General features: G+C 49.1%; 2 protein-coding genes across 2 annotated transcripts in view; one reads left to right on the forward strand and one right to left on the reverse strand.

Annotated features, from left to right (window-relative positions):
- Positions 1-27,818, reverse strand: part of RBM38 (RNA binding motif protein 38) — a 493,989-nt gene that overhangs the window by 160,444 nt on the left and 305,727 nt on the right. The window lies entirely within an intron of this gene.
- The window catches only part of BMP7 (bone morphogenetic protein 7), a 99,744-nt gene that overhangs the window by 14,063 nt on the left and 57,863 nt on the right, over positions 1-27,818 (forward strand). The window contains exon 2 of the mRNA XM_050745289.1: positions 23,866-24,058. Coding sequence (XP_050601246.1) covers positions 23,866-24,058 — 193 coding nt within the window. The remainder of the gene's footprint in view (positions 1-23,865; positions 24,059-27,818) is intronic.

Below are 27,818 nucleotides of genomic sequence, written 5' to 3' on the forward strand. Positions count from 1 at the left end.
GGCCCACAGTGGTGAGTGGGAAAAACAGCATTTCTAGATGGGCGGGTTATTTTCTGGCTGAAAGGAGCACAGATTGCGATCAAAACTCAAGCCTCCTCCTGGGAACACAGCTCTACCTGGCTTTAAAACACCCTGGAGACTGAAATGGAGCTCAGGTCTCTAAAGAGCAAGCATCGTCTCCTGGGAACCAAAATACTTTACTGCACCTTTTGCTTGATGATGCTAAAAGTTTATTAAACACACATTGAGGACTGGCCCCTCTTTTATTTTTCTCCTTGGACGTTCCTCGGGAGGAATAGGGCAGATCTCTCTCTCACCTTGTTCCCCTCTCTTGGCAGGTAACTTACTCGGGGTTGGGAGAGGGAGGGTGAGCACAGAAGCTGTATTTTCTCGTGTCTCCCTGTGACTTAAGTGCTGCTTGGAGCAGGAGACCTGCTTGCTTCAGACCCCAGCCCACAGGCCAACTCCAGTCCCACCACCTGTTTTTGTGCAGCCTGTGGGCTAAGAATGGCTGGTACATTTTTAAAAAGTGTGATAAATAAGAAGAATCATATTTCATGACACTAAAATGACGTGAAATTCTAATTTCAAGGTCTATGAATAAAGTTTTATTGGAACACATCCATCCACTTACTCGTTCTCTCTTCTTTACTGCTGCTGCGACAGGGTTGAGAGTTTCCACAGACACGATGGTGACTGAAGCCTACAGTAGTTTCTGTCTGGCTCTTCATGGAGTTTGTTGAGCCCTGCTTTCCACAGGCTGTGTCCCCTACCTGGGAAAGTACAAAAAGTAAAAAAGCCTGACTTTTGTTTTGTTTTGCTTTGTTTTTTTGAGACAGAGCCTTGCTCTGTCACACAGGCTGGAGTACGGTGATGCGATCTCGGTTCACTGCAACCTCTGCCTCCTGGGTTCAAGCAATTCTCCTGCCTCAGCCTCCTGAGTAGCTGGGATTACAGGCGTGCTGGTCATCATGCCCAGATAATTTTTGTATTTTTAGTAGAGATGGGGTTTCAACGTGTTGGCCAGGCTGGACTCAAAAGTCCTGACCTCAAGCGATCTGCCTGCCTCGGCCTCCCGAAGTGCTGGGATTACAGGTGTGAGCCACCGTGCCTGGCCAAAAGCCTGAGTTTTTTATCAGTCCCTTTTGTCCTTCTGCAGACAGTGAGTCAGCCACACTTCCTGCTCCCCTCCATGTTCGATGGAGCTCCTCTGAGTCTGCGAAAGCTCTGGGTTAAAGGATGTCCCCTCTGAAGACTCCTCTGTGTCTTTAACATGAGGTGTGTGCTCCGAGTCCCCACAAGGGTGGTGTGAACACAGTGAGGCTTTTCCTGTATTTGCCTGGTCCCAGCACGCTGTTCTCCTGTGTTCTGTTTTTGAAAAAGTTCTAAAATGTCTCAGATGGTAGTTAAGAGTTTGGGTCTGAGTCAGACTATCCGACTGCAGAGCCCCCACCGCTCTGTCCCCACCGCTCTGCCCCCACCTCCCTGACTCACTCAGGCAGGTTGTTAAACCCTGGGTCTCCTGTTTTCCTACTCTGGGGTTGATGTGGGTGCCTGTCTCCTGGGCTGCTGTGAAGATCCCGCGTGGGGAGACGGGAGGAGGGCTGACCTCGGGCCGCCTGCCGCTGGTGGCTGGGGATGCCAGTGGTAGGCAGCGATGCTGTCATTTGCCACACCATAGCCGATCAGGATCCATCGTGCACGGGACCTGCCTGTGCCCTCTGCTCAGCTGCTCTGTTACCCACCGTGGTGGGATGTGCTGCTGGCTTGTGCTGGGATCCAGAGCAGGCTGTGGGCACGGTGGCCTCCAAGCCGTGTCTCCACAGGACTTGGATCAGGGCAGCTGGCCTTCTCTTTGTGATGATACCCCAGCTGAAATTGGAGGCTTATTGGTGTCGACTGGGCACAGGCAAAACAGGAAACTGGCTGTATTATGACGAATCCAGTTATACTAGAAAATTGCCTTCTGCTGATTAAGATCTGTGTTTATTGGTGCAGAGTTTTAAGGAGACACCCAGATCTGCACCCCCCCTTGCCAGCTGGGGGCACAGGCAACCTGTTGGGTTTAGACAGTTGACTGTGGGCTGGCCTACTCTAAAAAAAGCACATAAATAAAACTTTCACAGTAAAGTTGTATGTTTTTCTTTTATTTATCTGAATACCATTCATGTCAGACTTAGTGGGTGGCATTTCTATGTTACCCCCACTTTTTGATATGGATAAATGAATTTCTCCTTTTTTTTTTTGAGTCAGAGTCAGGGTGACAGGTTCTGTCATCCAGGCTGGAGTGCGGTGGTACGATCTTGGCTCACTGCAGCCTCTACCACTTGGGCTCAAGTGACCCTCCCACCTCAGCCTCCTGAGCAGCCGCAACTACAGGTGTGCATCACCATGCCTGGTGAATTTTTTTTGTATATATGTGTGTATATATATGTATATATATATTTAATATAGATATGTATTTATATTTATAAAAATGTATTTTATATATATGGAGAGAGAGAGAGAGAGAGTAGAAATTGGGTTTTACCATGTTGCCTAGGCTGGTCTCGAACTCCTGGGCTCAAGCAGTCCTCCTGCCACGGCCTCCCAAAGCCCTGTTATTATAGGTGTGAGTTACTGCACCTGGCCTATTTCTTCATTTTAAGTGAGGACCTGCCCATGCCAGTTGTTCATTAAATAGCATGATTTCAACATTTATTTTTATGTATGTGAAAATGGGATCAGGAATGACAAATCACTCTCCCAGCTTTGGGGACGGCAAGTCTGTCTGTCTTTGGGTCCAGATCACTGGTGTGTGTCCTCAGGCAAGTTACTGAAAGGGTCGGAGTGCTCTGGGCCTCAGTTTCCCTCTATGGTGAGCCACTCAAGGCTCAGGACACTGGGATTAAATGAGATTGTGGCAGGAAGGGGCTCAGTCCTCACCTACAGGAAACTCTCAGTAAACAGGGCTGCTCCTGGCTGCCTTGGGGGTCCAGTCTCGCTGCAGAGCCTCTTCTAGGCTCATCTGTGAACATGACAGTAGACTGATGTCATTAGGGAACATGACAATGGCCTGATGATGTTTTTGTTTACCTGCTGCAATTCATTGGAGATGCCTGAAAGTTCGTGACCAAATGCAGCCCTCTTATCCAAGACTATACACTTCCCTAAGTACCTTCACATTTCAAACATTATATGTATTTTACTCAATTCTTATTATAGATTTTGAAAAGAATCTCGGGAATTTGATAAAGTGTGATGCAGTCACCCCTGCATCAGGCGTAGGCTAAAGACAGCAGGTAGGGCAGACATTGGGCAGAGTGGGAATTACCCCACTTCCCATGGGAAGCTGTTTCGTTATGCAGTGTCCCTGTATGGCTGAGTCCCTTCTCCCGGTTTCTCTTCCAGTATTGCAGCAGATCGCTGCTTCTTCCATTGCACATGGGATGAAATAACCTGCTTGAGTGTAGGACGTGTATTGTACCAAAATACTTACCTTCAAACACTAGAAGGTAAGAAGTTTGGTACAATACAGGTCCTATACTTAAGGACCCTCCTGGTGTTATACTTAACACTTAAGGACCTATAACACCCTCTGGGACAGCAGATACTATAAGAGATACACATCCTAATGGTCACTACCTACTTCCGTGGAGAGGAATGGTGTTTCACTTAGAACTTGTTCAGCTGCAGTTCACAGAACACCTGCCTAGCATGGCTTCAGCACAAAAACATGTCATTATCTCCCCTAACAGCAAGTCTTCAGAGAGGCGAGTTCACGTTTGCGGGGGCAGCTCAGTGATACCATCCAAGCATCCATGAGCTTCCCACCTCCCCCCACCACCATCCTCAAATTCCTCATGGCTCTTACCTCATGCTTACAAAATGGCTGCTCCCACCCCAGCCAGTTCATCCTCATATAATCTCACATTCAAGGCAGGAGGATGGGGAATGGTGCAAAGAGCTCTCCTTGCCTGCCTGCCTGCCTCTTGGTTTCCTAGAAGTTTGTTGGAAGACTTCTCCTTAAGTCTCTTGGGCTAAACTGTGTGTAAGCCCCCGTCTTGTTGCTTTGAGGGAAGGTATGAAGGTATACAGCTGGCGTCCAGCCAGCACAGTGAGAGATAGGGGAGGGAAAAGTGGGTTGGAAGTGGTTGTTGGGTGGCCACGTGCAAATGATTGAAATGGTTTCTCTCTCCCTCTTTATTGTTATTTCCTGTGTTGTATACAGTTAGATTTACAAAAGGTGTTTGTACATGTGGTGTGGCTCCACTGTATGCACAGATAAATAGAGGCCCTAAGCAAGCTTCCAAAGCCTCCAGACGATAGTGTTCCACTGTGAATATATCCAAAAGTTGGTTGCACATTGACATTAATTTAACCAGACCCTCTGTAGCCCATAGAGAGATTTTAGTTATTCTTTAAACTCATACCTACCTACAAGTAGGTACAACATTAGCTCTAACTTTGAAGACTATATAGAACTCTAGCCAACAGCCAGTTATTTGCTGAAAACAAGCTTTGTTTTATTAACATAACCCTCCTGATCTCCTGAGATAAGGGCAAAATTTCTTTTTTTTTTTTTTGAAACGGAGCCTCGCTCTGTCACCTAGGCTGGAGTGCAGTGGCCGGATCTCAGCTCACTGCAAGGTCTGCCTCCCGGGTTCACGCCATTCTCCTGCCTCAGCCTCCCAAGTAGCTGAGACTACAGGCGCCCGCCACCTCGCTCGGCTAGTTTTTTGTATTTTTTAATAGAGACGGGGTTTCACTGTGTTAGCCAGGATGGTCTCGATCTCCTGACCTCGTGATCCGCCCGTCTTGGCCTCCCAAAGTGCTGGGATTACAGGCTTGAGCCACCGCGCCCGGCCCAAAATTTCTTGAAAATGACCCGAGGAGGGCAGGAATTATTGTCCCCTGGGAGGAAGCAAAGCCTGGGGTGGAGCTTGGTTTGAGTTCTGCTTGTGAGACAGGCAGCTCCTGTTTCCCCTGAGTGGAGGATGAACAGATCAAGAGACTCAAAGCATTTTAAGAATCTGTGTCAGTGTTTGTTAGCCAAGGGTGGAGAGCTGCTTGAAAGAAACGCCTGCCTGCCCTGGCGAAATGGTGGAACTTCATGCTTACAGTGAGAGCCTGATCAAATGTTTTCTAGTAAAGGGTTCTGGGCACCTATATTCCTTCTGCTTGTTCCCATGGGAGACTGAGGTGATAGGTCTGGGTGCCTCCTTAAGCCTATTGGTTGAAGAGATGATTAGGGGAGAAGCTGAGAGGTGGTTCTGAAAAATCTTTTGCTTTCCAATAAGTGGCCGCTGAGCAAACGGAAGTCTCTGTTCTCTTTCCCATTTTCTTGCCTCGAATGTGGTTTTGTGAAGACATGTTGCTTGGAGCCACAGCAGCCATCTTGTGACTGTGAGACAAGTCAACATGCAGACAATGACAGAGCAAAAAAGACAGAAGAAATTGGGGTTCTTAGTCATATGGTTGAACTACTACATTCAGCTACAATTTTTGGGGACTTAAGCAGTTTGAATCACATGTTCACTCATGAATCAGTTGGGTCTAGAGGGTAGACCAGGGTACATCAACACAGTTGCTGGAGTCAGCCTCTGGCCCTTTGTGCTTGGGCTGGGGTGTGGAGGTGTGGCTACTGTCTGATTGCAGCTGTGTTAGCCATTGTAATAATCATCCCAGTAGCGAATATTTGTCAAAGGCTTACTATGTGCCAAGCACCCTTTTGTCCTCTTTTGGTTTTTTTTTTTTTGAGATGGAGTCTAGCTCTCTCACCCAGGCTGGAATGCAGTGGTACAATCTTGAGGCTCACTGCAACTTCTGCCTCCTGGGTTCAAGTGATTCTCCTGCCTCAGCCTCCCGAGTAGCTGGGACTACAGGCACGTGCCACCACGCCTGGCTTAATTTTTATATTTTAGTAGAGACAGAGTTTCACCATGTTGACCAGGCTGGTCTCAAATTCCCAACCTCAGGTGATCTGCCCACCTCGGCCTCCCGAAATGCTGGGATTATAGGCATGAGCCACTGCACCCAGCCTGTCCTCTTTAGTTAATATTAACTTATTTAATTTTCATGACAGCCATTTCAGGTGGGGGCTATTATTAGCAGATAAATGAGCAGAGAGCAGTAGTTGGCCCAAGAACACATACCCAGTTAAGCGTCATTGGATTTGGAGATCCAGTTCCTGAGCCTTCCCTCTTACACTTGATCCTGAACTGCTTCTCAGGCCTGAAGGATAGGTTTGGAGCAGACCAGTCAACAGCAATGCTAATTGGAGAGTCTCACATGAGGGCAGGAGGAAGCCACATTTGGGGTTTTACAGTTATGTGTGTCAGGCCTAATGCTCCATATATTTGCTTATCAAAGTCTCTGAAAACCAGGATGTCTTTAAATTGATTAAGATATTGGTATCTTTTCCCAAAGAGCTGCTGTTGAATTGATTGTGCCTCTTAGTATGGTGACGTGTATGTTGAGTAGAGCTGGCAGTGAGTAAAGCTAACAACACTTATGAATAAAACTGCTAATTGAGTTTTAATAAAACTGCTTATTGAGGTGTAACATGTGCAGAATAGCATAGAAATCAAGAATACTTGTGAGTGTTTGCAAAGCAATCACACAGGGTAACCAGTGTGTAGATTAAGAAACAGAATCGACCAGAACCCCCTTGTACTTGTACCCAGGGGTAACTATTGTCCGGTTTTCTAGTAGCATAAATTAATCTTGCCTGTTTCTAAGCTTTATGTAAATTTAATTGTACAATAATACTTTTAAATCACGAATCACAGGAGCAATTATTTGGAAAGAAGACCCCAAGTAGAACTTTTGGGAGTCTGTTTGCAACTCTTCCAATTACATTTCATATAGAATACAAAATGTCATTTAAAAACCATTCTCTGGGCCTCGTGGGGTGCCTCATGCCTGTAATTCCAGCACTTTGGGAGGCTGAGGCGGGAGGATCACTTGAGCTCAGGAGTCCAAGGCTTCAGTGAGCTGTAATTACATCACTGCACTCCAGCTGAGGGTGACAGAGTGAGACCCTATCTCTATTTACAAAAAAAAAAAAAAAAAAAACACCAGTTTTTTGGTTTGATCTCATATTCTTCTGCTTCCCACACCAGAAATAGGTTCAAAGGACAACCATGCAATTTTAAGGGTGTTTTGATAGTTTAGCTTAGGAATTTAAGTTCGAGTTCTTACAGTGTGGACTTGAAATGAGTGAGGCTCTCCAAGATTTCCAGTTCCCACCAAATCTCCCCCATCAGCCCCTGGGGTGGCTTTTGTATGTCTCTGCACCATCCTGTTTTCAGAAATGAAGCTGATTACTCTGGTCCAGGGACAGAGTGTGGCTTTAAAGAAGACTCTTATTTTGAAAGGGAGACAAGGGCTGGGCATGAAGGAAAGGCAGAACCATCTTTTCCTTCACTGCACCTGCATCTCCTGGGCCTAATGAGTTTAGGTTGATGGAACCCAGGCCTCAGGAAGGATTATAAATTCTCATTTGATTTGATTTGCCTCTAAGATACCTTAAACCAGCTGTGTCTGCCCAGCTGACCCAAGCGTCTCTGGCTGCTCTGGGGGAAGGTCTGAGCAGGCCCCTCCTGTCCTGGGGAAAGGAGGGAGGACGGCAGCTTCACTTCCCCCACCTGGCTGCTCCTGGGGCCTGCTCTGGCCTGGCTGGGAGCAGGCAAGGCACAGGTCTCTGCTGCCCTCCCTGGTGGCCAGCCTCCATGTCCTTGAATTCTCCCAACAGCCCCAGAACTGGGGGCCTCTGTCCGTCCCCGTTTTATAGGGAGAAAAAGTTGAGCCTTCCAGAGGAGGTGGGTTAGCTTGTCGTGGGTCACTGCTGGTGATTGGCAGAGCCTGCGTGTGAACCAGACCTCCAGGCCCCACGGCCCATGCTCAACCCCAGTTCTCTCCTGCATCCTGGGCTGAGTGAGGCTGAGGAGCAGGTGTCTTCCTCCTGATTTGCTCATGGAGAGAGTTTCAAAACCCACTTCACTAAGTCTCCGGAGAAGCTGCTGAGTGCCCAGCAAGTGAGTGTGGGAGGTGGTGTGTGAACAGTGCTAAGCAACGGAGCATTCAGAGCGAATAGCTTCCAAGACTATTACATGTGCCAGGCACTCCACGGACACTCTCCTTTCCTCTGGTTCTCAAAGTGGGGTTTCTAGACCTGCGTTATCACCATCACCTGGGCATGTGTTAGACATGCTCTTGGGCCCACCCTAGACCACCCACCTTAGACATGCTGGGAGTAGGGCCGAGTGGCCTGTGCTTTAATAAGCTCGCGTGTGACTCTGGGCATCCTGAAGGCGGAGCGTGCCTGGTCTACTGTACTCCCGGGCTTTAACTGGCAGCCCAGTGGAGTCAGTGCTATTACTAGCTCCACCTGCATTTTACAGAAGAGGAGTGACACGCCCCAGCAAGTGGCAGAGCCGAGACTCGCCCTGTTGCCCAGCTCTGCTCTGGAAACCTGAGTCCTGCTCCTTTGCTCAGTTCTTACTCTCCTGGAGTTAAAATCTAGAAGAGAGGACAGCGGAGAAACAGGTCAGCAGGCCTCTCACCAAAATAATCCCAGTATTTAGGCTATGGGAGGGAAATGAAAGAGGCTGAGAGGGAAGGAGGCCCAGGGAGAGTGTCGGTGGGGGTGAGACCAACTCAGCTGTGGGGAGGGGCCACGGTGCCCGGGCAGGCCTGGAGCAAAGCCTCTGCCGTCTTGAACTTGGCATGTCTGACAGTTATCAGCAGGATACCACTCGCCAGGTGCTTGATGGGGAATGTTTGCTCCCCAGGTGACCCCATGAGCAGAGTGCGGATCCTCATACCTGAACAGCCCGCATGCCAGGCCTCAAACCCGCAAGTCAGGAGTTGAATTCCTGCTGCTTCCACAGAATTTCTCACACTGGGAACGCCATTTCGTTATTTCTTAAATTAATTGTATATTTTTTAGGCAGAATCTTGCTGTGTTACCCAGGCTGGAATACAGTGGTACGATCTCAGCTTACTGCAACCTCCGCCTCCCAGGTTCAAGCGATTCTTGTGCCTCAGGCTCCCGAGTATCTGGGACAACAGGAATGTGCCACCACGCCTAGCTAATTTTTATATTTTTAGTAGAGACAGCTTTTCGGCATGTTGGCCAGGCTGGTCTTGAACTCCTGGACTCAAGTGATACACCTGCCTCGACCTCCTAAAGTGCTGGGATTACAGGCATGAGCCACCAATCCCAAGGTTTTAAAGAAAAACTTTCTCCTGCATCTCTGAGAACATAGGCAAGGACCCCTATTTGCAGTGGCCCCCTGCAAGCCCTTGGTGCAACAAAGCAGTGTGGGCAACAGCACCTCTGCAGTGATGGGGACACCTGAGATCTGGCTGTCCACTAGGAAGGCCATGAGCCACATGCAGCTGTTTAGATTTTATTTTATTCTATTTTTTTGAGATGGAATTTTTGCTCTGTTGCCCAGGCTGGAGTGCAGTGGTGCCATCTTGGCTCACTGCAACCTCCGCCTCCCAGGTTCAAGTCATTCTTGTGCCTCAGCCTCCCAAGTATCTGGGATTACAGGCGTGTGCCACCATGCCTGGCTAATTTTTGTATTTTTAGTAGAGACGATGTTTCACCATGTTGGCCAGGCCAGGCTGGTCTCAAACTCCTGACCTCAAGTGATCCACCCACCTTGCCCTCCCAAAGTGCTAGGATTACAGGTGTGAACCACTGTGCCTGGCAGCTATTTAGATTTAAATTAATTACAATGAAATACAATTAAGCATTCAGATCTCAGTCATGGGGGCCACATTTCCTGCGCTTAGTAGCCCCACATGTCTCAGTGTGCCTTACCAGCCAGCACAGATAGAGCCTCCAAGCTGCCCCGAGGTGTTAGGGTGAACCGCATACAGGTCAAAACTGGTAAAGTATCAGCAGCTTTACATGGTACAGTCTAATAGGTCAGAAAAGGGACTTCAGAGAAATTCAGTCCTTTCCTTTGTTATGGGAGGAAACTGAGGCCCAGTGAGCCTGGGGTTATACCAGCCAGCTCACAGTTCAGATGAGACCAAACCCCAGGTTTCTTGACCCTCTTGAACTCTGCCTGTCTGTTCAGGTCAAGGACTCTCAACTCAGCACTAGTCACATTTGGGGTTGGATGGGGAGCCATGCTGAGCATTGCGAGATGTTTAGCAGTGTCCCTGGTCTGTACCCACTACATGCCAGGAGCACGCCCTCCTAAGTTATGACAACCAAAAATGACTCCAGACATTGCCCAAGGTGCCTTCATGGGAGTGAGGGGAGGACAAAGTCAGCTCTGGGTGAGAACCACTGGTTTAGGTGAAGATAGTAACTACTTTTCATTCTTTTCCCTCAATTTCAATGGGCTGAGGATGGGGTTGGAACTCAGAAATCCCTGGGGACTGCGTTCCTCCCTCTGGGAGGTGGGAAGCCATAGGCCAGGGGGCTGCCTGGGTCTGTAGTAGAAGGAGCGGCATGTGCTTGCAGCCCATTTTTCTTTTCAGCTCTATGGGCGTCTGGGTTTTTTTAGGCAAAGAACTGGCCTCAGCTCTAGAGATAATTAAACCCATCTTTTCTCCCTCTCCCTGCCCCATCCCCTAAACTCTTTGGTTCATTCAATTCACAATGATAACATTGTTCAAGCAACACTGCACACATGTTGACATTGAAGTGTTTAATCTTGTGGTACAATCATTCCCTCTGGCCCCTACCCCAACATCTGTGCAGGCTGCAGACTCAGGGCTCATGACTAGAGGATGGCCTGGGAGATGCCTGGCCCGCCTGTGGTCTCGCCTCCGGGTCTCATGTCTCTGGACGCAGCCCCTTGGCACCTAACAAGGCGGCAGTGTCTCCAAAGACCCTCTCGGAGAGCCGGGCGGGTAGGACTCCAGGTGGTATTGCTGGCAGCTGAAGCATTTGGTGGAAAGTTCGAGAGGTGAAGCAGCTCAGGGACAGGGGAGACAATGCTGCCTGTGTGCCCTCTGCCAGGCAGGGCCCTGCCCCCCAGTCTGGGGGCCTGGGGAGGGGTGATGAGGAGATGGGTGAATGCTACAAAACCTTCAGGCCATCAGCCTCTGTCCCTCAAGGATTGGCATTAGGCAGGAGCAAAATTTACAAGCCTGGGAGGGAGCTGAGTCGGATGCAGAGCCTTCACTTTGAGTTTAGCTTTGGAGATTTATGTGGCGAGCACATTAAGTGTGCCAAGAGCGTGGTTCAGCTCAGAGGTGTCCTTGTCGAATCATCACCACAGCTAAGAGGTCGCTGGTAGCTCCCGTGTGAGGAAGAGAGTTGGTATGGCTGAGTGGGGAAGAGTACGGACCTTTGAGGATTTAGATCAGCTGTGTGACCCTGGACAAGAGTCGGTCTGAGCCTCAGTGTCCTCATCTGGAAAGTGGGCATGATGTGTGCCCCTGCCTCTGAGTGGGGTTTTCATAAAGATTCAATGAGATGATCTACAGGACATGTGAAGTGGCAGCCAGGCCAGTGGGAGGGCTTCTAAAATGCTGGCTGCCCACCTCACAGCCATCAGAATGGCCCCTGATATGATTTGGCTGTGTCTCCACCAAATCTCAACTTGAATTTTATCTCCCAGAATTCCCACGTGTTATGGGAGAGACCCAGGGGGAGGTAATTGAATCATGGGGGCCGGTCTTTCCCATGCTGTTTTTGTGATATTGAATAAGTCTCACAAGATATGATGGTTTTATCAGGGGTTTCCACTTTTGCTTCTTTCTCATTTTCTCTTGCCACTATCATGTAAGAAGTGCCTTTCACCTCCCGCCATGATTCTGAGGCCTCCCCAGCCATGTGGAACTGTAAGTCCAATTAAACCTCTTTTTCTTCCCAGTCTCGGGTGTATCTTTATCAGCAGCATGAAAATGGACTAATACAGTAAATTGGTACCAGTAGAGTGGGGCGTTACTGAGAAGATACTCGAAAATGTGGAAGTGACTTTGGAACTGGCTAACAGGCAGAGATTGGAACAGTTTGGAGGGCTCAGAAGAAGACAGGAAAATGTGGAAAAGTTTGGAATTGCCTAGAGACTTGTTGAATGGCTTTGTCCAAAATGCTGATAGTGATATGGACAATAAAATCCAGGCTGAGGTGGTCTCAGGTGGTGATGAGGAACTTGTTGGGAACTGGAGCAAAGGTGACTCTTGTTATGTTTTAGCAAAGAGACTGGTGGCATTTTGCCCCCACCCTAGAGATTTGTGGAACTTTGAACTTGAGACAGCTGATTTAGGGTATCTGGTGGAAGAAATTTCTAAGCAGCAAAGCATTCAAGAGGTGACTTGGATGCTGTTAAAGGCATTCAGTTTTAAAAGGGAAACAGCACAAAAGTTCAGAAAATTTGCACCTTGACTATGTGATAGAAAAGAAAACCCCATTTTCTGGGGAGAAATTCAAGCCTGCTGCAGAAATTTGCGTAAGTAGCAGGAGCCTAATGTTAATCCTCAAGACCATGGGGAGAATGTCTCCAGGCCATGTCAGAGACCTTCATGGCAGCCCCTCCCATCACAGGCCTGGAGGCCTAGGAGGAAAAAGTGGTTTCATGGGCCAGGCCCTGGGTCCCCCTGCTGTGTGCACCCTAGGGACTTGGTGCCCTGTGTCCCAGCCACTTAAGCCATGGCTGAAAGGGGTCAATGTACAGCTTGGACTGTGGCTTCAGAGGGTAAAGCTTGGCAGCTTCCACATGGTATTGAGCCTGTGGGTGCCCAGAAGTCAAGAACTGAGGTTTGGGAATCTGTACCTAGAATTTCAGAAAATGTATGGGAATGCCTGGATGCCCAGGCAAAAGTTTGCTGCAGGAGTGGGGCCCTCATGGAGAACCTCTGCTAGGGCAGTGGGGAAAGGAAATGTGGAGTCAGAACCCCCACACAGAGTCCCTAGTGGGGTACAGCCTAATGGAACTGTGAGAAGAGGGCCACCGTCCTCCATACCCCAGAGTGGTAGATCCACCAACAGCTTGAACTGTGTGCCTGGAAAAGCCACAGTCACTCAACATTCGACACCAGCCCATGAAAGCAGCAGCTGGGAGGGAGGCTATACCCTGCAAAGCCACAGGGACAGAGCTGCCTAAGACCGTGAGAAGCCACCTCTTGAGTCAGCGTGACCTGGACGTGAGACCTGGAGTCCAAGGAGATCATTTTGGAGCTTTAAAGTTTGACTGCCCTTCTGGATTTCAAACTTGCATGGGCCCTGTAACCCCATTGTTTTGGCCAATTTCTCCCGTTTGGAATGGCCGTATTTACCCGATACCTGTACCTTCATTGTATCTAGGAAGTAACTAGCTTGCTTTTGGTTTTATAGGCTCATAGGCAGAAGGGACTTGCCTTGTCTCAGATGAGACTTTGGACTGTGGACTTTCGAGTTAATACTGAAATGAGTTAAGACTTTGGGGAACTATTGGGAAGGCATAGGTGGCTTTGAAATGTGAGGATATGAGAGTTGAAGGGGCCAGGGGTGAAATGGGTTTGGCTGTGTCTCCACCAAATCTTAGCTTGAATAGTATCTCCCAGAATTCCCATGTGTTGTGGGAGGGACCCAGGGGGAGGTAATTGAATCATGGAGGTTGGTCTTTCCCATGCTATTCTCACGATAGTGAATAAATCTCACAAGATCTGATGGGTTTATCAGGGGTTTCAGCTTTGCTTCTTACCCATTTTCTCTTGCTGCTGCCATGTAAGAAGTGCCTTTTGCCTCCCACCATGATTCTGAGGCCTCCCCAGCCATGTGGAACTGTAAGTCCAATTAAACCTCTTTTTAATTTTTTTCCTGGTCTCGGGTATGTCTTTGTCAGCAGCATGAAAACGGACTAATACAGTCACCATCAAATGAAACAAAACAGAACAGAAAATCACAAGTGGTGGTGGACATCTGGAGAAATTGGAACTCTTCCCGACTGCTGGCGGGAAGGTAAAATGCTGTAGCCACTATGGAAAACAGTATGGTGCTTCCTCCAAAATAATGAAAATAGAACTACGACATGGCCCATCAATTTCACTTCTGGGTATATCCCCAAAAGATTTGAAAGCAGGGTCTCCAAGAGATATCTGCACACCCGTAGTCACAGCAGCGTTCCTCACAATTGCAAAAACATGGAAGCCCACCATTCAGGGATGAATAAACAAAATGTGGCCCATCCATACAGTGGAATATTATTCAGTCTTACAAAGGAAGGTCATTCTGACAGGCTACAGCACAGATGAAACTTGAAGACATTTTGTTAAGTGAAATAAGCCTGTCACAAAAGGACACATACCGTGTGATTCCATTTATAGGTGTTGCCCAAAGCAGTCAGATTCATAGAGACAGAAAGTAGAAGGGTGGTTGCCTGGGGCTGGAGGAGGGAGGAAGAAAGGGGAGTTAGTGTTTAATGGGGACGGAGTTTCGACATTGCAAGATGAAAAGAGTCCTGGAGACTGGATGTGCAAGAATGGCATCCCTTGTGTTTAAAATGACTGAACTGTACACATAAAAGTGGTTAGAATATTAAATTGTATATCCTGTGTATTTTGCCACAATTAAAAATAAAATTTTAAAAAATGGTGACTGTTTACCTGGCTTAGGGGTTCCATAGGTTGTCAGAGCTGCAATCTAGGTGAGCTTCTACGAACTGCTCTGCTACAGTACAGCTGAGGGCTCTCAGGTCCTTGCTGGGGTAGCCAGACAGTCCTTGTTGAATGAGTACAGTGGAGGTGTTATCTGGACAATGCGTATCATTGTCGACTTCTAGGCGATGTTGTTTCTCTGGGCATAGGGCATTCTCCTCCCTTCTCCCAAAAGCTGCGTATGTCAGTGTGGCCTCCCCAGGCTGTTCGTGTTATTAAGAGAACATTTTCCTGTTAGAGTAGTGGAGTTATTGCATGCCTCTGGCGGCTTTTTCAGGCTCCTTAATCTTGCCATGGAAATCTTTGAATGAATGAATGGTCATCATCAAATTTCACATCCCTGAAATTGCGGGCCGTACACTGCCTTCTAACAGCAGCCAGGATAAGTTAGCTCCAGTGAGTTCTGGTGTGTGCCAGAACCTTCCAGATGAGCTATAGCCCCCAGGAAAAGAGCGAGCCAGGGTTGGTAGTTTCAGAGTTAAATGGGCACCCGGGAAGTGCCGGGATATGGGGCCCTAAGCAGTCCTCGGGTCTGTGAAAACCCAGTTCTAACTTCTGGTTATAATGTAGACTTTGATAAGTTCTTTTAGTTCCTTGAGCCTCATCCTCATTAAAGCGGGGTGCAGGTGTCTGTCCCCAGCCCCTAACTGGAGCTGAAGAACACTTAGGACTAGTCTGTGCTCACAGAAACCAGACTCTGAGTGAGGAACTCTTAATGCTGGACTTGTGGTTTTTGCCTGGAAAGCATCCCTTCGCTCATAAAATATTTGTTCCTGCCTCATAGTTTAGCAGCATCTTTGGGGGCAGTGAGAAGACCGCATAGTCTGGAAGGTTAACCGATTTTTTTTCTGAAGACCATAAAGTTTTGGAAGGAGCTGCTGGGTGATTATTTACTATCCATTTATCAACTCTTTCCAGCCCTGGCTGGGAGAGCGGCTTCAGGAGGAAATGAAGGCGGCTTTGCCTGGGCTGATGGTTTCCCTTTTCATGGATACAAATATCTTTCATATGCAACTGGCCACAGTCTTGCTCGTCAGGTGTTTTTTTTCTGCATGGCTGTCCCCATGAGTGCTGCTTCCTGAGGTCTCTGAGCAGCCAGTGACCAAATCCAGTGAATGGTCACTGGAAGAGGAATCTCCCTGCCCCCTTTCTCTGAATCTGGCCACTGTTGGGCCGTCTTGCCCTGCCTGTCCTCTGGTCCTGCCCTTCCTTTGGACCAAGTCCTTCTGGTGGCATGGTTCTCCCTCTCCCAGGCAGTCCCAAAATATTGCTTCAAGGCCATGCTGGTCTTTCTCATCATAAATGCATTTTTCCTGCATAACTTTATCCATAAACCCAATTCAACAGCTCCGAGCTTGAGCATTCTTTCCAGGGTTATCTAAACCTCTTTTTTCAACTGTCCAGTTGAATTTTCTGCAGGTCATCTCAAGTTTCACCTGTCTGCAGCCACACATGTTTTCTTCCCTAGCACTTCACCTGAGCAGTCTCTCCTGCACTGACATCTACTGATGGTGTTATCGCCCTCCTGGCATTCCAGGCCAGCAGTGGGCAGCATCCTCTAGTTCCCCCTCTTCATATGCTTGCTTTTGATCCATTGTCTTGTCCCTTCCCCTAGAGAAGCACTTCTGGTCCATTACACTTCTGGGGTCCTGACAAGGGACGGGAAATGCTAACATCTTTTCTCTTGAGCCAGTCAGGATTGATAGTGGCTGCCTGGGTGCCAGAATTAAGAAGAGTGTTGCGATTGTTTAGTGATGCCTGCCTCAGGTGCCAGGAGGCAGGAGCAGGGCGCATGTACTGGGTATGCATCATCTCTGATCCAGAGCCTCCTCTGAGCTCCCTGCCTCTGTCCTTACTCCCTATAACCAATCCGCTTTCCACAGGGTCACCAGTCCTCTATCTAAAATAGATCTGGTCAGGGCACTGCTTTGTGTCTAACAAGGGAGGAAGCCATCATGGTTGATGACATCAAAGATCAACCCCTTAGCTTGACATTCAGGCATTTTCCCAATGAGGAATTTGTTGCTTTTTTCTTGTTATTCTCAGCAAACTTGTCACCCAAACTCTCCAGCATGCCGTTTCTTGTCTCTTGGGCCCTCGGTCACGCTGTTCCCTCTGCCTGCAGTGCGCTTCCTTGTCCTCTGGGGCTAGTGGGCCTCCGTTCTTCCTTAAGAGTCCATTCAGCACCTCTCTTGGGAAGAACCACCACCTGCAGAGCTGCCTCCCACCTTCCTCATACCTAAACACAGGCACTGGGATTTGCCAACATCAGCGAAAATGAACGATCTCTTTAGGGACTATGTCTCCTTTGGCCTCATACCCTGTTTCCCCAAAATTGTTGCCATGGAAACAGTCAGATGTGGAACTAAAGCTGAACGTGCCCACCCTCTGACCCAGAAGTCCTGCTTCGAGACATTTACCCAGTGGACACGTGTTCACCAGAAACCATGCACAGGAGTATGCATTGCAGCACGGTTTGTCTCCAACTGGAAACTCCCCAAATGACTATAAAAAAATGAGTTGTGTCCTATTCATACGACAGGGTTCTAGACAGCAGTGGGAATGCAGGGACCACTGGTACACAGAACCACATGAGTGAGGCTGTCGAAAGCTGCAGACGCAGAAGAGAACACATTTGTGATTCCATAGTCAGGTGTCATGGAGGCAGAGCCAGTCTGCGGTTTTGGGTATTAGGAAGGCAGTCAGCCTTAGGGGAGCAGGGACTGGTGTTTGGGAGGGGCCCCTATCGGGAAAACTTCAGAGCTGGTAATAAATGTTTTGTGTCCTGCTCTACGTGTATTCACGTTGTGGAAATTCATCACACTTCCTGAACGCTTGTCTGTGTGCCTTACTGTGTGTACGTTATCAACAAAGTAGTTTACTTAAACTAGAAAGGAATTGCGTGAAGAGGAATGTGTTCAGTGTGGAAGATTTATGAGACCCTGCTAAGCATCAGGCTGTGCAGGGCATGGGATCCAGAGCTGAGACAGTCATGGGTCCTGTTCTTACAGAGCTCAGTCAAGGGGGATGCCTTACATTTGGGAATGATACAAGTCTGAAGAAAGCAGTTTTCATGGTGAATGGTCATCTGGAGAGAACACAGCTACCTGGGAGTGTTTCCTGCCCATCCGTTTCCACTTCTGGGTGTATATACAATTGGGCTTGTGTGTGTTTTGCTCAGAACTGCCTTGGTTGCAGTCAGGCAGCAGCCTGACTACAGTTAGCTTAAAGGGGACTTCTTTGAAGGATTTCAACATAACTCGTAGATTGGAAGAGCTGAAACCCAAACTTCAGGAAGGGCAGAGACTACCAGACCAGGGGATCAACCCAGCAGGTCTCTCTCCTCAATTCCAGCCTCAGTCCTCTGTACTTGGAAGCTTCTTTCTCACAGACCAGGCATCCCTGCAGGGTGCTGGCAAGGGGCTTCCCAGCGCACTGGATTACATCCTTAGAAATCAAGGCAGGGAGAGTGAACAGGGGCTCTTTCATACCAGGTTCCAATAAAAAGAAGGCCTATGTGTGGCCAAGGTTAAGACTGGCTTCCTCCTGTCCCTCAACTGGGGAGAAGAGGGTCATGGAACAAGGTGGTGGCTCCCTTGGAGTCCCATGGCTCAACCGGGACAGTGATGATGGATTCTCCAAGAGAGACAGACACACGAGGGATGGGGAGTGGGGGTGGGGGGACATGGGCAAGGCTCCTTATCACCTGTGCATCGCAGTGAACCATGCCCCAACTTTGCTCATCCTGGTGAGCTATGCCCAGCACAAAGTGACCCCCAGGCAACAGGAGAAATATATCTTCTGTACTGTTTTCTTGTGTCGGTAACCATTTATTGTGTTCATTTTAGTTTTGTGTATTATGATGTACAGCTGTACATATGCATATATTTGGGTTCATACCCCTAATTTTTAGGGTGTTAAATACTGTCCCATAAAGCACGACTCTGAATACTGCAGGTTCTGTTTAAGCATGAGCTGCCCTTTGCAAGTCTACACAGTGGGTTGCCAGTTTCTTTGGTTGTGGCCCTCCCTTTGTATCAGACAACTATAACTTAGGGGTTTGCCTGAATATTTCTCATAACTGTAGGTGGGAGGAAGAACCCCAGATGTTAGGGAGAGGCAAGGTACTCCTGAGTGATGCTGGGGGCAGGTGTGACTCCTATCTGGGACATAAGTCTTCCCTGACATGGCAAAGGATCACGTGGCGGTGGGGGGGCGCCCAAGTGGGCAGCTTCTTGTTCCTACCTGCCTCTAACCCATTATTGACACCCTCCAGCCCAGAATTTCCCCTCTTGGGGTCTGTTCTGGGGCTATTTCGGGTTTTTGTAAAAGAAAGACACTGGTCTTGTCGGTCTTGTCTTTGGGACAGCGACGGGGCTGCTTTCTGTCAGGATGGTGTTTTCTGGAACCCATTTTCTTTGGACTTATCTTTTGGTCTTGGGGATTTAGGCTCTTTTAATTTTTTGAAGATGAAAGTCCTTTGTTAATGCCTGTGAGCTCTCTCAGCTCTTGGGGTGCTGGGATGTAACGAGGTAGAGGGAGGAAAAGCTGGAATCCTAGGCTCTTGGCTTCCTAAGGAAGCTTTTCCCTGTGGGCATGGGGAGATGTCAACTCTAGACATTTAGTTTAAAACTCAAGTCCTGGGTAATCAACTATATACAGTAACTTGAGAAGAAAGTATAAAGACATATTTTCACCTGAAAAATACATGCAAGCTTCTACCTATTTTAGTGGTAACAATTCAATCGTCTTGAGACTTGAGTTGAAATGGTGCAGATTCCATGCTGTAGAGTGGCTTCCATAGAAAAGGAAAACCTTGGAAAGATGAGATTTGGAATTTGGTTTGGACTTTGAATTATCCACTGCTTATTTGTGTGTGTGTGTGTATGTGTGTGTGTGTGTGTGTGTGTGTGTGTGTACTTCATGACTGTTCTTTCTTTGATAAAGGGTACAAAATTATTTTCAGAACATGTGACAATGTGGGTTTCAGGGAGAATAGAGTAATATTGTGGCTCCTGCTTCTCATAGTCTCCAATTAATTAATGAAGGAAATCCTCTCAGAAAGCCATACCAAGGAGCCCACAAATGTTTGCAAGAAATATAGTTCCTCACTTTATCCCTGAGTTGCTTTTTAGAAGAGAAACCTTGTAACCCCGATACCTTAACAGTTAAGATACAGTTTATCTTGCATATTAAAAACAGTTGTACCTGCAGCTGTTGCAACAAACCTTGTGTTTGTGATTATGTATCAGTGTTTTCTTTCTTCATTGGGCATGACTCTAATGATTGTACCTGTATTTATGTCATGCTTATTCAAACATATCTTTATTGTTCGGTCTATTGCACTTTTTATTTTCAAATGTAATCATAAGTGCACTGTGTAAATGCCCACAGCACACGTTGCTTCTTCTGCATTGATTGTCATTCTTCTGGCTCATTGTTTTGGAGGACCTGTAACAATGGCAAACTCAAATGGCTCACCTGTGGCTTTCTCCTGTGAGCAAATGGCTTCTGTGATCTTCCCAACAACTCCATGAGAAAGGGCCATTGTTACTATCTCTAGGGAGAGGGGAACACACAGGGATTAAGTAGCTTGGGGAAGGTCACACAGCTGGTAAGTGGCACAGCCAAGGTCAAACTCAGGCCACCTGGCTCTAGAGAGTGAAGGTCAAGAGGGTGAGCTTTGGAGTTCAGCCGCTCACCTGGCTTGTGACCTTTGAAAGTTACCTGGCCTCCCTGAGCCTCAGTTTCTTCATCTGTAAAATGGGGATCAATCCTCCCTCGTGGGGTTCCATCAGATGCTGGCAAAGAGTGCTCAGTGTGGGGCTCACAGAGTAAGCACTCAGGAAACATGCGCTTTGTACTTCTGGGCTCTTCAGCCGTCCTCAGTTGTGAAGCGGATGTTCCCCAGCCCCTTTCTCTGCTCAGTCTGATTGTGTATCTCCCAGTGGGGCTGTTCTGAAGCTGGGTTCATCCAGCGCTGGGAGCAGGGAACTGAGGTTTGCTGGGGACCCACTGTGTTCAAGGCATTGTACTTTGCTCCTGTGCATGATTGCAGGAGCAACCCTCTCTGCTGAAAGTTGAATCACGGCACACCTCAAAGTCTCCTCCTGGCCTTTGGAGGCCTGGCCGTGCTCCGGTGGAGAACAGAGATGGTTGGAACAAGATTTCATCTGTGCTTCACCTCTCCTGGTCCCCTGGAGAAAAGCACTTGAGAAGCCATGAGTTGTCCCAAGACTGTGTCACCTCCTTCATGGACAGACCTGGCCTCTTCCACCTCTTTCCTAGCACACTCTTCAAAACCTCTTAGATGCAATGCTTTGGGAGAACAGCTTCCAGGGTAACTAAAGCTGTACATACACAATTCCACTTCTAGGCATGAAACACATGCCCTATGATGTTCATAGCAGCACTGCTTTCAGAGCCCCAATTTGGAAACTCCCTGAATGCCTATGAACTGTAGAATGGATACATGAATTGTGGTCTAATACAACGATGGCCTATCATACGACAGTGAGGATGAACGAGCATGCACGGTGACGTGGATGAATTACACCAGCACTGCTAAATGAAAGAAGCTAGATACAAAAGAGAGTATAGCGTATGAGGCCCTGCAGGGACTGTTCAAAACCAGGCGAAACTAACCTATAGTTTGAGAAGTCCAGGAAGGGAAATGGGTGTTCTGTCTCTTGACCCAGAGGATTCTCCATGACTGGGTTTACTTTGGTTTACACACACGCTACATGTATGCAGCAGTGCAGTTAAAAAGTTCTAGCAAGCAAGCAAAGGAACGCCCCTTGCTGAGCTGTTCATGCAGCCACAGAGATGCATGGTGGTTCAGGCCTCTGGTTTGGGCAGGACCTGGGCTTGAATCCCAGGTCTTTGACCCTGGGGAGGTCACTGGACACCTCCTGGGTCTCAGCTGCATGCTCCACCTACCTATGTGGGATTGTACTCACCTCCTCGGGCTGCTCACCTTTTAGGGCTGGCATGAGGGTCGACTGAACTGGAAAGGTGACAGAGGACTGGCCCTGGGCAGTCCCACCGTACATAGTCAGACCCTTTGCCCTGCCTTCCCACCTGGGGTCACCTCCGGAGGCTCACTTGGTTTCCAAGTGGCTGCCCTTTACAGAGACTCCTGCCTTCTCTGTAAATCAAAGGGGGGGATTGGTGACATCCCCATGGCCTTCTTCTCTCTTTCAACCCCCACCCCCACTCTGCCATTCACTTCTTTTACTGCTGTTAGTCTACTGCTGTGACTGTAAACCTTGGTACCTCATTAGAAATATCTGGGGGTGCTTTAAAAAGATATTGATTCCCTTGGTTCAGGAGGGGGTAGGAGTAGCTGTGTGCTGGAGCCCGCTGTGTGCTTCTCTTGCCATCCGTGTCCAGCGACCTCACGTTGGTAGCTTGAAGTCTGCCAGGATGGCAGTGTTTACATTGTGGAGTCATGGCCTGTCCCATAGATTAGTCAGGAGAGAAGGGTTCCTTGTGGGCATGAGGGGCGTGTTGTGACAAGGAGAACTGTCATCTGGAGGAACCCTGGAACAGTTTCTGGAGAGTCCTTCCCTCCTGCCAGCTCTCCATATATGGCCCAGGATTCTAGCACCTGTGGTTCAAAGGTCCTCTTCCTGAGGTGTCTCCAAAGACAGGGATGCTGCTGTGCCCAGCCAGAGCCCCCAGCCTCAGGGACTTCATCTGCCCCTTCTTCCTGATGGAAACAGCCTGAGTGGATCATTCCCCCACGCTCCCTGCTCTCACCCTGCTCTCTTTTTGGACTATTGTTAAGGTTTAAACGAGATTATTTTTAATGGAGCAGTGCAGCCGGGGTCTTGGGGCTGCCAGTGCTGTGAACTTCTTCCTCATTGGTGTTCCCATCCTGCTGTCCCACCGGGAACCAGGCAGCCATAACCCAGCCTGAGAGCTGGAGCTTGCTGATCGTATTTCTCCTTTCTTCTGACCAATCTGGTGGCCAAACTGGTTCTGCTCTTTCTCCTTCTCTCTCCAGTTCCCCACCCCCAGACAGGAAGTGGAGATGGGCTTGTATTTTTCAGCAGATGAAAGGTGTCTGGAGGTTCTGCCCACTGGCCCGAGTGTGGTCATCCTGTCCCTTCCAGCACTCTGTGGCTCCCAGTGTCATTCCTGCTCTGTGTTGGTCCAGAGGGGGCATGATCCACAGGAGCCACAGCTCTCAACCCAGAAACACCATTCCTGGGCGTTCATCCTGGTGCTTATCATTCATGAAATGGAAATGACATCTTAGTCTAATATTGCTGCCAGGAGAAGGCAGAAGGGTGGAGGTCTTTTGCCTTATTTTGTCTTGAAGTCATTTTCAACCCCCACCCCCACGCTGCCATTCACTTCTTTTACTGCTGTTAGTCTACTGCTGTGGCTGTAAACCTTGGCACCTCATTAGAAATATCTGGGGGTGCTTTAAAAAGATATTGATTCCCTTGGTTCAGGAGGGGGTAGGAGTAGCTGTGTGCTGGAGCCCGCTGTGTGCTTCTCTTCCCATCCATGTCCAGCAACCTCACATTGGTATCTTGGAATCTGCCAAGACGGTGGTATTTACACTGTGGAGTCAGCAGGCGCTTCAGATCAGGTCCCAGAGAGCCGGTTGTTAAATGTTTACCAGCCCACACCTGGGCCAGGACATCGATATTTTCTAAAAGTTTCCACAATGATTTTCATGTGCATTCAGGGCTGAGAACCCCTGGTCCTAGAGATGTCCCGTAGTAGGCACAGTAAGGTTTCTGCTTACCAACAATAGCTGACAGTTACCCAGCCCTAGCAGATGTTAAACTATTTGTGTGAATGAGATCATTCAACCCAGACCACAACCCATGAAGGAGGATTATGATCCCCATTTTTTAGATGATGAAATTGGGTTCCATAGAGGTTTTTTGTTACCTTATCTAGGGCCACTCTATTGGTTATCAGCTAAGGCCAGATTCCAACCCAGGCCTGAGCCCCTGGGACCTGAGTCTGGCCAGGACCTCTTGGATGGCTGTGGTTAGTGCTCTACTTTTCCCAGCAGGTTAGACGCAAAATCATGCTCTTGTCGTTCAGGATGACCATGGGGGCCGTGGGGTCTGAGCCCGTGACCCTCCAGTCTGCAGTGTGTCAGTGTGGAAGGAGCAGTTGTCACTGGGGTCACTGGCAACAGGAATGCCTCCATCTAGCTTAGGCAAGATGCTTGAACTCAGAGCCTGAGAGTGAAACCCAGACACTAATAAGCTGTCGGTGTTGGTGTGTGTTCTCTTCCTCTTCCAGTGGAACATGACAAGGAATTCTTCCACCCACGCTACCACCATCGAGAGTTCCGGTTTGATCTTTCCAAGATCCCAGAAGGGGAAGCTGTCACAGCAGCCGAATTCCGGATCTACAAGGACTACATCCGGGAACGCTTCGACAATGAGACGTTCCGGATCAGCGTTTATCAGGTGCTCCAGGAGCACTTGGGCAGGTGGGTGCTGTATGAGTATCTGGGAGAGGTGCTGAGTTTCCTCTGGGGGCAGAGGAAAAAGGGGGTGATGGCCAGAGGATGGGACAGATTGGTGCAGCCACGTTCCAGGTCCTGTACCAGATTATCCCTTCTAAAGAAGGTGTATGGTGTATGTCACTTTCTTAAAACCATGACCAACAACGAATTCAGGAATAGTAGAAGGCCAGGGAGCCCGAGGATGCATGGTGCCATATGGGTATATATAGGCAGTCTGGATCTGGCTGGGTGCTAAGGGACATAGAAGAAAAGGGGAAGGGGAAGAAACATTTTTGAAGGGCTACCTCTCTCCCATTCCTTACTCTGAAACCCAGTGCACAATGTCAGGCAACCAATTAAGGTGGCCATCTAAAATAAAATGTTAGGGGAAGAAAAAAGCCCAAACCAAAAATAAACAGAGAACTCTTAGCTTCCAAGAATCACTAGCTCAGAAACCAAACGTGTGTGTTGAAAGTCTTTAATTTATCGAGATGCATTAATTTCAAGGTCTTGTGAGAGGTAAGGAGGCTAAGAAAAAGGGCTGGGACATTTAGCAGGTGCATTCTATTCAGACAGTCCGGAGGCGGAAATGACCAAGGTCCTATTACTTAGTGGCTGGGTTACTGGACCCCTCAGGCTGTCAGACGTCTACCGTCCACACTGGGCAGGGAAATTAATGGAAGAAAGGTGTTGTGGGCACCTCCTTGTGATGTGCAGGCCTAGCATCTTCAGCTAGAAAGGGGACTTGTTACCATAGACAGGGACAGAAGAACCATCACAGCCACGTTTGCCAAGCACTGCTATTTGGCGGGGGCGGGGGGATGGTCATCTAAGTACCAAGAAAACAAAACTGTCTTGAGCGTTTCCAGTGTGTTGCACTTGAGATATCTTGTTTCACATTCACAGTAGCCTTCAGAAGTGGTGGCTCATCTGTAAAACGGGGAGAACTAAAGTGGCCCGAAGCCAAAGAATGAGGCCACCCAGAGAGAACGTGGCCACGTTAGGACATGAGCCCAGGTTTGCAAAGCTGGAGCCCACGCTTATGAACGATATTTCTTTCAAAAATTTGTTTTTAGGCTGGGTGTGGTAGCTCACGCCTGTAATCCCAGCACTTTGGAAGGCCAAGGTGGGTGGATCATTTGAGGTCAGGAGTTCAAGACCAGCCTGGCCAACCCCAGTAGAGATGGTGAAACCCCGTCTCTACTAAAAATATAAAAATTAGCCAGGTATAGTGGCACGTGCCTGTAATCCCAGCTACTTGGGAGGCTGAGGTAGGAGAATTGCTTGAACCCAGGAGGAGAAGGTTGCAGTGAGCCGAGATGGTGCCACTGCACTCCAGCCTGGGTGACAGAGCGAGACTCTGTCTCAAAAAAAAAAAAAAAAAAAAAGTTTTTGAGTAAGCAAGACATGGTCATGGTATAAAATCAAAAGGAAAGAGAAGGAACCACAGTGAAAATGAAGGCTCCCAGCTCCTGCTGAGGCAGCTCCTGCTGCCAGTTACTTGAGTCTCCTGAAATCAGCGAAGGGATCTGTGTTGCTGTTTTCACCTGTGGCACCCCACAGTGCATTCACTCCTGCCCCTGGCTTTCATCATTGGATGATGAACCTTGGCAGCCCTTTCCAGTGGTTCACGCGGGGTGCCCTCGTCCTCTGAGTCACCTCACTGTTCCACAGCGTGGGGTGTGCTGTCTTTCATGTGTGCACGCTGGCCCCTCTGTTCTATGATGGATGGTGCCGCAGGGCAGGTACCCTCGCTGACACACCTGTTCATGTCTATCAGTCCGATAAAGTTCTAGAGGTAGAATTGTGGGGTCAGAGAGCCCACACGTGGGTGGCTTTGGTAGACACTGCTGAGCAGCTCTCCTGGGAGGTGACATCGGCATCTACTCCCAGCAGCCAGGGAGCTTCTTTCTTAGGGTGAAACCACAGCCTCTGCGTCCAGGCTGTTATCTGGATTCTCCACTCAGCTCTGGCAGCTCTTGGTCCTTCCTGCTGGCTTCATGGGTACCTGGTCCCATCATGGTCTGAGGTGTCTCTGCTGTCTTGCCTGAGATCCACGGGGTGGATCCTGAGGGCTGCAGGGTTGGGCAGCAGGCCTGAGCAGTGTGTTTGGAGCAGGGATGGGCGTTCCAGGCGTCCTCCCTGCCAGGCTGCTGGCAACAAGCAACTTGGGCTGGGGATGCCCATTCTGGTGCTGGGGTCCTGCTCCTGGGGGCTTCTGGGCTGCTGGGTGGCTGAGTCCCCGCTCAGCACAGGTACCTGCTGCATGCCATGCCTGAGGGCATCGACCAGAACGAACTAGACATGAGTCCCTGCCCTCTGGAAGCTCACGTTCCAGCAGAGGAGAGGACATGGCAGGTGGGAGCATTGAGCAGGGAAGGGAGCAGGGTGAGAAGCAGTGGAGGGAACGACCGAGCTGCTTTCTTTAGGTTTCTACATGTTCTTCCTGTGCCTCCTGCAGCAAAGCCTCCATTCTTCAGACGTTAAATGGTTAAATTAAAAAAATATTATTTATTCATTTTTTTGGACAGGTGGTTTTGTTTTTGAATCTAGAACCAAGATACCCCTATTATGTAGTTCCCCAGCTACTGAGAGCATGGATTCAAATCCTGCCACCAGGTGCCCGTGTGACCTTGGGAAAGAGCCATCTCTCACAGCCTCAGTTTTTTCCTTTGTAAAATGGGGATAATAACTGGATCTCCCTTCCAGAGTTGTGCTGTGGATGGGAGGGGGTGACATACTTACAACAGTGTCTCACACACAGGAAGTGCTCAATAAATGGTCACCTGCGTTAGTATCATCGTCATCATGGCAGGAAGTGGAGCAAGACCTCCCTGGGAAGATAAGAGCCCTGGGTGGTGGCTGTGGCACTGCCTTCCTGTGTATGTCCACTGAGCCAGTTCCCCTAATTCTGCAGTCTCCCGGTGGGAACAAAGCCCTGAGCTGGAAAATGCTCTTTGAATCCCGTACGCTTCTGCCAGCTCGCCTGTTCAGAGATGGGGCTATTCTTTGCGTGTCCCCAACCTGGGCCCGCAAGGCTTCTTCCAGCTGAAGGCCTCCTGCAGATCTCAGCCCAGGGGAGCCCAGACCCTGCCCTGCTGCCCCCGCCGTGTGGCTGCCTCGGTCTCTGTGCCGCCAGCCGTCCAGCTGTGCAGGGCTGGGACATCTGACAAGTTGTGCCTGAGCTCCAGGAAAGCCCCGGGGGTGCCGGGGATTAGCTGGCTTTGGGTCGGCCTCAGCGTCTCTCCCCTTGTGGGAGTCACTTTCCACTGAGTCCTCTTGATCTCTCGGAATCCAGATTAAATTCCGATAATGAGCTGAGCTGGAGGCCTTCCACAGCCCTGTGGCTCTGTTTAAAGCGCAGCCCCAGACAGCTGGAAAGACAAGTTGGATCCGCCCTTGGCGGGCTGTGGAGCGAGTGGGGGCTAAGAGGCAGGTCTGGGGACAGTGGCCTTGGCTCCAGAGGCCTCGCCGGGGCGAGAGGGGGCTGCTAAAGGATCGGAGTCTTATCCTCATTTTCTGAACCCCAGGCCTGAGGCCAGGCCAGCTGGGGCCTGAATTCCAGGAGCTGGACTTGCTACTCTCCCCGTTGGTGCAGACTTTGGTTCCAGGTGAAGGTGAGGATGTTTGGGGTAGGGGTCATGCTGTTTGCCCTATTTCTACTGTGGAACTGGGACCTGGCATCTTCCATCCCAGCCTTCCCCGTCTCTCCCTGAGCATGTCCCAGGCTTGCCCTGCTCCGCAG

Source organism: Macaca thibetana, chromosome 10 (genome assembly GCF_024542745.1).
Source record: "Macaca thibetana thibetana isolate TM-01 chromosome 10, ASM2454274v1, whole genome shotgun sequence".
Taxonomy (NCBI): domain Eukaryota; kingdom Metazoa; phylum Chordata; class Mammalia; order Primates; family Cercopithecidae; genus Macaca; species Macaca thibetana.